This window comes from Danaus plexippus, chromosome 23, assembly GCF_018135715.1.
Source record: "Danaus plexippus chromosome 23, MEX_DaPlex, whole genome shotgun sequence".
Lineage (NCBI taxonomy): Eukaryota > Metazoa > Arthropoda > Insecta > Lepidoptera > Nymphalidae > Danaus > Danaus plexippus.
The window spans coordinates 6,102,370-6,113,969 of record NC_083551.1 but is presented as its reverse complement, the minus strand read 5'-3'; the positions used below and the strand labels follow the sequence as shown (position 1 = coordinate 6,113,969).

General features: G+C 31.4%; 1 protein-coding gene across 2 annotated transcripts; it reads left to right on the top strand.

The window, feature by feature from the left end:
- The first annotated feature begins 13 nt into the window (after nt 1–13).
- Nucleotides 14–10,632, top strand: LOC116774847 (uncharacterized). 2 transcript variants are annotated; one of them, XM_032667626.2, is made up of 6 exons: nt 14–154; nt 671–812; nt 1,137–1,967; nt 3,529–3,664; nt 9,491–9,693; nt 9,867–10,632. In XM_032667626.2, exons 2-6 carry the CDS (start codon nt 693–695, stop codon nt 10,143–10,145), a joined length of 1,569 nt encoding a protein of 522 aa, XP_032523517.2. In that variant the 5' UTR covers nt 14–154; nt 671–692; the 3' UTR covers nt 10,146–10,632. The 2 variants fall into 2 exon arrangements, with proteins under 2 accessions (XP_032523517.2, XP_032523518.2); XM_032667627.2 differs by having other exon boundaries at nt 23–149.
- The last annotated feature ends 968 nt before the right edge of the window (nt 10,633–11,600 follow it).

Below are 11,600 nucleotides of genomic sequence, written 5' to 3'. Positions count from 1 at the left end.
ATGGTAATATCAGTTAAGACAATTAAGGCTCGTTGAGGAGCGCATTGTCCAGTGGTGTAAGATACATGGCACACGTTTGCAATATTACTTTAAGTCAATGTGATACATATTGAGATAAATTTCAACATTATTTTGGGATAATTATACAAGTAAGGTTCGTCTTTAAAATATTTTTGAAGTATATAATACGAATATAAAAATCAGAAGAATCAATGACATCAGAATCATGACTTTAATTTAAAGTCTGTAGTATATTTAATAAGGAACTTGTTAAATAAAGAAGGTTCAAGCTGAGATACAATTAATAATTAATTGAGCAATCATAATTCGGTTGGTAACATTAATTTTGTAAGGCTTTGAAGGCATAACATAATTACTGGTTCCGACATTTCCACGTTCCTAACGAATTTCACCAACAGTGTAACGATAATATTAAAACCGATTATCAAAATTATCTTTAACAACATTTACTGGAACATTAATGAAGAATATCTTATATACAATATAACAAATATCTGATGTATAATCAATAAACATCTCACGAGTCACGACTTCCTAGATCTGTATTTGATTTTATATTTACTGTTCCGAGACGTCTCTGACGTTTATTTAATAGTCACATCGTCTTGGGATTTATAAAGTGCATCTGAAATGTAAATATTCATACTAGGTTTCTAAGCATCTGATGCAAAATGGCTACGAAATTGAACGATTTGGACACCAATGACTTAGTGAACCTCTTTGAGACATGGGATATGAAGGACTTTGTGGATTTTATAAAAGAAAGACGGATTAATGGAAGAAGTTTACTGGTAAGGTTTATATTCTCTGAATTAATATACGATAGAGTTGAATAAATTAAGAACGTCTTACAAATTTGCTAAAAATAATCATCAGTTTATTTTTGTGTTGAAAAAACATTATTAAATATAACATAAAGTTAAATGTAATTAAACATTCCATTAATAAACTAATAGTTAACTTAAATAAATTTTCTCCGTCTTGTAACAATAAGACTTAACTCAAACTTATCAGTATTTTCTCCGCAATCTTGGTCGTAAATTAACAAAGAGGCCAAAATTATCAAAGTTATTTGTAACTTAGAAGCTCAGTCAGTTATCGAAACTTACTTATAGGATGTTTCCGAAGTCATGGTGGAACTCTGGCGACCGAATTGTAACGCTCATAAATTAATGACCTTTATTGAAGATATGGAAAAAGATCCAAAGAAATATCTGAACCGACTGAAGAATTATGACGTCGTCAAAGTTAAGGAGACCAACCTGTGTAGTGAGAGTCAGTATCAAACAGTGAGCGTCCGCAAAGTCAGTCAACAAGACAATACAAGTCATAATACTGTTGAAGAAATTCTAAAGAAGGTAACGGCTCCCAAAAGCTTCTTATACAGACACGCGAAACGGCAGGAGAAGTCGCTCACTTCCTATGTTCCTATGGATGCGGGAACGGAAAAGAAATCTAGGAAATTCTTTCGATTGAGCTCTTATGACTATCCGATATTCGACCTTAAAATACAATTCCCTAAAGTCGAAAGTTGCACCGACAGAGGATATTATTTTATAAAGCCGTCTAACAAAAATTGCGCTGCCGGAACCTGCAAAACCGGCGCTAAGCCTAAATACAAATCTCTAGTGAGCCAAGAAGAGCTGAACGAGAAACTGACGGAGGATCATTTATATGAAGATTTATGTTACAATGAAATAAATGTTGACAAGAAAACAGAGGGATTGCAACTCAAACCGTGTATGGCTAAAATACACGGGATGTTGCAATTGTTGAGGTTACCGTTTTTTAGGAAATCAGAAGCCACTGTGGAAAAGGATAGTCCGGAAAGAAAATTCAGCAGAGAAAAAGATAGAAATGTGTATGAAAATAGCTCGATGAATATGTACGACTCTATACATGTAGCAAGAGAGAGCGAAGAGAAGAAGAAGAGTGATAAACAACACGTAAGTAACAGAGGTTTTTGTTATTTATATAACAATTATTGTGTTTTGAACTTTAAGTATTTTGCTAGCAAGCTTACGAGACCCTTTTCTAGAGGAAATGTTTATCGTCTAATAAAGCTTGTCTAAAGGTGTTTGAAACCAAACAAACAGATCCGTGGATATAAAATGTGTATCAGATTATCTACATACAGATCTTTTATATTTTGTAATAGTACTGTAATAGCACTTCAATGAGTATCGTTTGAGTATTAAGTTACAGTGACTGGTGGTATATAATTAACCGATGACTGTTTTGTTCTGTTGATGAATGAAATTGATAAAAACATACATTTTGATTAAAATTTACTTTTTTTTAAATTTACTTTTTTTCTAGTTTTCTATGGGGTTTTGTTAAAAATATATACGTTAATTTCCAATTCCTGAAAAGTAATGGAAGAGACGGGAAAAGTGGTGTAAAAAACATCTTACCAAAATATTTACTCGAGAATTTTTTTGTTCATATTGGTAGTACTAGCAATGACAGCGTTGTCTATACTGAAAATTCTTACGAAATTTATTTAGTCGGATGAAGGTCGCGGCGACGATTAACTTATAACACTTGTGTTCACGAATAATTTTTTTTTCAAAGAAATCTGTCAAAAAAATAATCGTCACAAAAATATTATTTTACGTCATTGGTAAACCATATCATCACAACAATCCATTCTTAATTTATTTATAAAGACGATGACAACTTTAAGATGTTTTGTTTGGAAAGATATATATCTATTTTACATTACACTTAATACGACAAACTTGATTTAAATATATGAGTATATATATACTCAAAGTTTATATATCATTAACCTTAACGAAAACTCAAATAAATAAGGCAGGTTTCTAACGAGTAAGTTATTTAAAATAACATGTGAATACTAAAGAAGCTACTTAAAGTGTTAAAGAGTATTCAAATTTCTATGTCCATAGTTCTAGAGTTATATGACAAGACTTCAATTACTAACTGAGATGATGTAATTCAATAAATAAAAGTTAGTATAATATAATTGTGATTGTTGGATTTATTTAAAAAATTAAATTTAAAGTGGGTGAAGATATTTTGAATACGTTAGACAGGAATGTAATGAAGAACACTGTTTATTTTGTATCCTGTTTTTTGAAAACTAAACACTATTTTGTATATTTGAAGGTATAAAATATTAAAACTATGAATGTATCTGTCACTTCTAGATGTTTTTTGGTTCCTGGCGATGCGGAGTTTTAAATTTAATAGCGTTTCAATTCACTGCAGATACTGCTATCGTGATGAGCTGCATCCAGCTCTCATAAAATATATATTTATCTTATTCATCACTTGATACAATCGAAAAATTAAATCACATTTACAGTTTGGTAGACTCGCATCATATTTATGAAAGTCATTACGTCCAGTAAGGGATAAATGGTCCTAAACGTTTTATGTCACTTTGTGTTTATAAAAATTGGCTAATGTATTAATTATTTTCGTCCGAACGACTGTTCGAAACGTTAATAGAATGAATGATTGTTTGTTTGTATATTTCAGTCGAGTTTAGAAGTCGAGGATTACTTGGAGCCGGTGCAATTACACAAGGACTACTGCGACGTCTCTTTGAAGGAGAAAGATGATTCATTCCTTAATTACATCTTGAACTACTTTGAAAGTCGACTTCGGAGACGTGGTGAGTTTTATAATTTATTTTATTTATTACGCTCATAAAGGACTTCTTATAGTCCATGCTTCTATGTGTTTGCCTAAAATACAATAAACAGGCTTTGCATGTTGCGTTGTCTCCAACAAAAGAAATGTTTTAGCTTTCATACGAGTTTCTATATGTATATATGTTAGCTAGATTTATTTGTAAGTTTGTTACATTTAAATATAAAAATTACCTATACTTTTGCTGTTTTTTAGAAACTACTTTCTCTTATTACAGTTTTAAGTAAATGTTTACAATTTGTAGTCTGATATAGTTATTAGTTTTACGTTCAATTCCTCAAGATTCATAACGATATCTATGGTAACGTGTTTCAGTGACCGCTCCGTCCCTATTAACTATTAATAAAGACAAATAACAGAAAAATAATATTAATTTAATTATCCTATTTAAGTCCGTGGTAATTTAAAGTTACAGGTACTTGTTATAATCATAAGTGCAAAATTATTATCATAAGTTGAGTCTACATTATAACATACACATTGTTTACATTTCAAAATCCTCGTATGTCATGAGAGTAATTTTGTTCAGATTTGGTTTGACTTAATAATATGACATGTGGCGCAGACGATAATAACGAGTAAGAGTTTTTACGTAAGAGCGTTTTTTTGTGGCGTTTCGCTCTCATTTAAATTAGCTGACCTCAGCACTTTTCCACTCCACCTGACACTGAAGCGATCTCTTAAAACCACTCCAGCTTACAATATTAAATGATAGATTAGTACAAACTAAAGTTTATTTATTAAACATATCTGCACATAATTTGGGCACGTGTGTTGTCAAGCGTCCCAAGAAAGCTGGTGTGTAAACACTCTCATATGATTGCTCCTAATTTCCGTTCTGCTGGGATTCGGGACCCTCCTCAACGTTACGGTTATTAAATGGTTATTCGTGAATTTATAGACAGTTACTTGTAAATTGCTAGTGAGAGATTTTTTATATGAAATGTATGTCAGCTCACGTGACCTCAGCGTGTGTTCTATTGAATAAATTACACTACAATTCTCGAAGTAATGAGTAAGAAAGAGCTAAGAATCTATACACATAAATAAAATTGGAGTGCCTTTTTTTAATATTGAAATAACTCTTTTATACGACAATATATTTACACCAAAACAACATTTTTTTTTAATTTGGTCAGTCTGTTTGTTCTGGCTAATCTCTTAAGTGTTTGGATCGATTTTGACGGGATTTTTATAGGCAGGTAGTTGATATAATAAAGAGTAACTTAGGCTACTTTTTATCCCCATCCCGAAATACAGTTCTATCCCGCGCGAGTGGGAGTGCCTAAAAGTTTTTTCATTGTTTTTTTTTTTTTCACGCAGTCGGAGTCGAAGGTAACAGTTAGAAAAAATAAGAACCAAAACTAGAATAGATTTTAAAATCCCATAGTAAACTTTATCCTTTATATGACTTATGTATGACAAAACTAAGCTAAAAACTATTATACCCTAATGCTAGTAGAAAAAGAAAAAATATTATTTTTCCATATATTGATCTTCATTATTTATGTATACTACAAGATTTAAAGCTGGTGGGGGTTTTCTTATTCTATATAGTAGGTATATTACTGTTAACGAGGTCAAACTAGTTTGCCAAAACAATCACAGCCATCTGTAAAGCAACGATACATACATAATTACAATGAATAAAAATATAGGAAAGAAATATTGTAATTATAAAGATTTACTATTATCATAATTCTGAATGTATTTTAAAGTCGATGTGAGAGAGTCTTCATCGACTGGAAATCAAATTAGCAAACCTAATAAAACCGTCCGTCACGGTATTAATTATTCATGTTGAGTTCAGTTCGACACTTTTATGTAGTGCCATTATTCTGATGGCCAATATTCGGCAACTCTCTGAGGAATATTCTTCTCTAAATGTTCTCTGGTTTAGTGTAAAATTGTTCTTATTGTTACTAATATAGTTATAATGACGTATTTTCAGGAACGTTATTGATTACAAAATAAGATATTTTTTAATTTTTCCATCGGGTTGAAGCTATTGGGGATGATTAGGCTGGCTATTTTAATTAAGAAAGTTGTAAGTTCGGTCAAATACAGATAGATTAATTTTGATTAACGAGTTTAACTTGTTTGTATAATACATATATGAGCTTTTGTCGATTAAATTAAAAAAAGTTGAGAAGTTTGATGACAACATTCAGCAGATGTTTCGAGATGGATCTAGTTTAAAATAAAACGTTAAGTGATTTAGCATCAACAACAGGGAGTATGGAAAATTGAAAGCGACTGCAAGGCAACAAGAAAAGGATTCATCTTAGTTTTTATTTTATTTTATTATTGTTTTAAAACTTTTCTTATTTGTTATAGCTGCTTATTCTGGATCTATCGTAATAATGTATAAATCATCAATGTTATATATTGTGACGTATCCTCGATATATACGTATATATATCCAGAGTCTATTAGAGAACTTGGAAATTCTCATAAAGTTTTGTTTTTATTTACAAGCGGGCGTGTCATATGGAGAGCATGTGTCTAGTGATGGGACACTCTCGCCGCTATCATCGACTACATATGTTGGGATCGTTCGTTATTTGAAATCCAGAAATTTTGATAGTCGTAATAAAACTATAATTTATATGGATTTTGAATAAAATTTTTGTTCATTATTTAATTGCATATATGACTTAAAAATATGAATGAATGAAATTTATGAAGAACATTATTTTAATAAAATTTGATCGCTACAATTCCCATCACTAGATAAATTATTTTATTTTTAATGTAAAAGAAATCGAAGTGAAACACTTTTAGTATTGTTTCTGTTTCAGTGTGTTCGATACATTCAATAGTAAATTTTTAATAGAAAAATTATATTTGATGAATATTTTATAGGGATTTAATTTATCAATTACTGTTTGTATTTTCTTTAATAATATAAAGAAAAACGTGACGAACACGACACGATCACAATACGACTGACTCACGGCACGATATAAATTATTTTTAATTAAAATCGCTTACATTTTTATCTCCTTTTGGAAGATTTGTTTGTCGTATGAAACGGAATATCTTCAAAGAATTTTATATTTTGTTAAAATGCTTAGTTAAGAAAATAATAAAGTAAATACAATTTCCTCTGCAGTGTATTTGACCGTTAAGACGGTTGGTACATTACAATGTGTTGGTGGATCAAAATAAGTGTTCCATTAGTTTACAACCTTGGTGTTAGAATCAGTGATGCCGTCCTCGACGTGTTGTACCGAATGTTTCATTGTCTCACGGATGTCGTCGCAGGTGAGATTATTTTCGTTGAACTTAAAACATTTTTAACTATTTGTATGATAAACATTTTATAGAAAACATTCTGAGTTCACATTAAAAGAAAAAGCTCTTGCTTATTTCTGGGAAGAAGTACAACATCACGGTATTAAAATTTGAAAACTTGATCACCAAGAACTACGATTGCAACATCATCAATTGTCGGTACACGGAATCGGCTTGCATTTTCTCAAAGAGGTGTTATCAGTCCTTATTACGATTTTGTGGTTATCAGTTGGCATACGATCGAGAGCAATTTTTGAACAATTGAACTAATGAGTTATGCTGATGGAAAAACCTTTGTAGTTCACGAATAATTTCTTATCTTTTAATCGAAACCATTGCCAAACGTTGATTCAATTCACGATTATGATCACAAATAAAACAAATTTGCAAAAATTGGTTTAATCGAAGCAAGTCCAAAATGAAACGAAATGATGTACTATGAACACTGAAAAAGTTTCAATTAGACAGCAAATCCCCATTAACAAAACGATCCGCCATTTATCGATTTACAAAAAATGTGATAAGTATAGAGAGCCATTTGACCGATTATGTGCAAACTTCGCATAAATTATCTACTAAATAGTTCGAATAAAGTCTAAGCTTGGTCTGCACGGGTGGCCCGTTCTTGAGTTATAAAACTGCAACGAAAAGTGGCAATGCTTTTTATTTTATACAGATAAATGAAACAAGTTCTCATGCAGAACATTTAAGTAAAAAAATCAATTTTAAAGATATTATTGAAATAGAACAGTATTTCTTTAACATTAACATATTCCGGAGGACGGTTCAATACTAATAAAGCAAGGGAAGCAACATTCGCTTTGTTTGTGACTGACGCTAAACGAATATATGAAAAAAATTACTTATTTTATGTCTAAAAGGTATTCGTAGCTTAATTAATAGACTCACGATCTCTGGATCTATTAGAGTGATCTAATAAAATTGTATATTTTCATATATGATAGAGACGGACAAAACTTCAGACGCTGCGTATACAGTGACACCTCCGTTAGTGACAGAATCGTCGAAATCGTGACTTAATCTTTTTTCTATGAGAAAGGTGGCAAACGAGCAGACGGCCTTCTTGATGGGTAGTAATCACAGTAACCGAAGGACATACGAATGCGTTACCAACTTTGGTTGTTGGTTGTTGAGGAAGGAAGAGGGGTGGGAATAAAGAAATGGCAGGAAAGGGGTTGGAACAGGAAAAGGGCAACCGGCTCTCTCACTCATCGGACAAAAAGCAGTCATTACTAATTCCCGACGATCTTCTGTGAGAAGGTGGTACTTCCCCGATCGAGCCGGCTCATGTTCGAGCTGCAGTAACTTGATCATAGCTAGGCTCTACCACGTTTAGTCCTTGAACATCAATTGAAAAGACAACACAAAAAGTGCTTTCAATTAGTATACTAGTTTTTTAATGTGGCTTCGTTCGCGAGGATTTCGAAACTAGGCTCAGAGAGAAATGTTTAAACTATAAATATGGTTACCATCCGACATCTGTAGTACGTGTCACGTGACTATACACCATTCAACTTTTATGCCTGGATCCTGCGTTATAAACAAGGAATTTCGTGATAATTTATAACTTACGTCTTATTTTGATATCTATACTAGATTAGTGTGAAGTTTAATGAAAACATAGAATATAATTTTTGTGCGAATTTAAAACAAATATCCACACATTACTACCTAAATCGATACGTCCTCATATAATTTCGTATGTATAATATGAGAAGAACTATGAGTAGGACTATGGACTGAATGAGTATGGACTGAATAAATATCGATTTAAATAATCTTATCTATAAGGACTCATTATAATTCTAGGGTGCAGATAAAGATTAAAAAATATAATAATAAACTAAATGCTTCTAAGGAATTGTTGTTTATTCAGGGTTGATGACAATATAATCAATTTAATATTTCCTAAGACTGTCACTCGTAACTGTGGAGAGCTTAAAATACCCTATAAGAGGTGATTTAAACTTGTTTTACCGTAATACATATCATGCTATACTCTTAAATTCCAAAAGTTCAATTTTAACTGTTTTTAGATTTTATTGGGTTTGTTAGACATTACTTATCAATATTACTGTAATGCTCCTTCACATTCCCTTTATTCATGATTGCTATAAAGCTTCTACGGGCGCTTTAACATAAAATACTATCATTTAATATAATAAGATTATTTAAAGCAACCACGTGCATATCAAATATTCAAATTATATTTTTAATATAATTTTTTTGGAATGAAATATTTCTGTAAAATAAATGATTAGTTTCCAAGCTTATAAGTTTTTGATAATTTATTTCTTGTAGATTGAGTAAACTAAAAACTATTTCAATTAATAAAAAATAAAGCCACATACATTTTAAACATCACTTTAATTTTAATACCATTTATTCGACCATAAAGGAAGAAGTGGTAAAAGTCTCCGTATATTTAGTAAGAAATAAAAAATAACAGATCTGTTTTTCTTTGTTTCAGAAACAAATGACACCACTCTCTCTGAGAGTTCGGAGACGGAGCCGTCGGGAGAGCATTGGGAGAGAACCGTCGACATGGCCGCTCGACCGCTGCCGGTGCCTGTAGAGAACGAGCCTTACTACTTTAATGTTGATAGGAGTGAAGCGGAAAATCTCCTAATGGGACAGCCTGATGGAACATTTATATTGAGACCTTCGAGTCAGGTGAGGAGGACAAAGGTTCAACAGAATTTCTGGTGACTTCTTTTTATGCTGTGTCTTTGTACATGTTAAATTCGGTGCCTGTCTGCATTATTTTATTATAAGCTTCTGATGATATTTGCTCTTGTGTTCCTGTAAGGCTCTTCTCTACTTAACGAATGTTTCCATAATTTTAGTCAAACCACGCTTACACGCTGACTGTATCCTGTTCCAACTCGGTCCATAACGTTGGTGTTCGTCGGCGACCTGATGGCCGTCTGGCTTTGGGCTTCGCGAGGAAAGGAGAGAGAAGCTTCACCAGTGTGACATCACTGTTACGACATCACAAGAAGAGAAGGTTGCTTCTGGTCGCTGGAGGCGGCGTCATTGGAGGCACTACATTGAATGAGACACCTCAGTACTACCAGGTTCCCAGCAATATTCCCGTAGTTTCTGATGCGGGTATTTCCCCTTGATCTATAGTATCAATATACACATACACACAGGTTGTATCACTTATAATTCACTTGACTATAATTTAATATTTGTTTTTGTGGGAAATTTTAAACTAGGTGATTACAAATAGAAGTAATTGTTGAAACTTGTTACATGTAAACTTTGTTAGCGATATATTGAGATTTTACGTTGAATTAGTTTTCCCTTTTATGGGGCATTGACTAGTAGGGTACACAAAGAAGCTTACTGATTCAAAGTTTATCTGGAACAGACAGACAAACAAAACAGCTGGTCAAGTCGTCACCAATTCTGTTTTGTCTTAAAGCATAAAATATTTGAATGTATATTTAAATAAATAATCAGATCGTACTGAATAAACTTATTAAATACTTTTTAATTTAATATATGCAATACCTTCACGAGGTCATGTAAATGTATTATTGATATAATAATAGATGGTTTAGTTTTTAATTTATGAATTATAAATAAATTATAATAAAAGCACAACGGTCGTATTCATTATTATAATCAGATTCTTAATTATTCTGCTTAAATATTAATGAAAATGATTATTTATATTTTAATCGCATGTCGAGTTTCTATTTATAAAAACACATTCATATGCCATTATTTTAATATTTATCTCTACGACAGTTTTATTTTGTGGAAAAAATAAGGAAGAAAATGAAAAGTGGATTTTTTAAGGGATATAAGTAGGTTGTTCTTATCAAGCCTTTGGACGTTTTTCTTCTGATAAATGTATATTATATTTACTTATTTCAACTACTGTTTAAAATTTTTGTCTTGTTGAATTTCTGTGTACAAGAAAATTTAAGGGAATAGACAATCTCATTGACTTTATTTCCATATACGATACCTTTTCTCATCCTCTTTGTTCTTTTGTTTTAATCAGGTATTAAAAGCCAAATATAACATTAAATTTCAATAATACAAAATTTTCATTACATTACGGACAGTGGAAATGACATTTGTTTGATTTGAATTAATTTATTAAAATATATTGATAGAAGTTCAGCGAATGGTTTGTGAATAGTTATTATCATAACGGATTGGGTTGAATAACAAATAATTGTCGAGATGGTTGTTTCTAGTAGGACCACGGAGAAAAATATATAAATACTGATTGATTTATCAATAAATATTTGAATTAAATAACTTTAGATATTACTTTATATGAAATGTTTGAAGTTAAAAATGCATTAAGACTTTGGTCGAGGAATCGTTAACAGAAACACAAGTTAACAAAATTTTTTTTTCCCTATTATAAACGATCATTCGCTCTGTAAAAACGGTAAATCTAAGTATTACAACATGAATAGCAAAGGGAGATCTTTTCAATTAATAAATACATTAATTTTATAATCCCTAGTTAAACGTTAATTTAACTAATTTTAAATGTTTAAGATACCTTTATCAAAAACATTATAAGTCACTCGTGTCAGACAGTATATTAA

Coding starts and splice junctions, on each gene's coding strand:
- LOC116774847 (XM_032667626.2), top strand. CDS start 693: ATGGCTACGAAATTGAACGATTTGGACACCAATGACTTAGTGAACCTC. Junction 1,968..3,528: donor AGAAGAGTGATAAACAACAC/GTAAGTAACAGA, acceptor TGTATATTTCAG/TCGAGTTTAGAAGTCGAGGA. Junction 9,694..9,866: donor TATTGAGACCTTCGAGTCAG/GTGAGGAGGACA, acceptor CCATAATTTTAG/TCAAACCACGCTTACACGCT.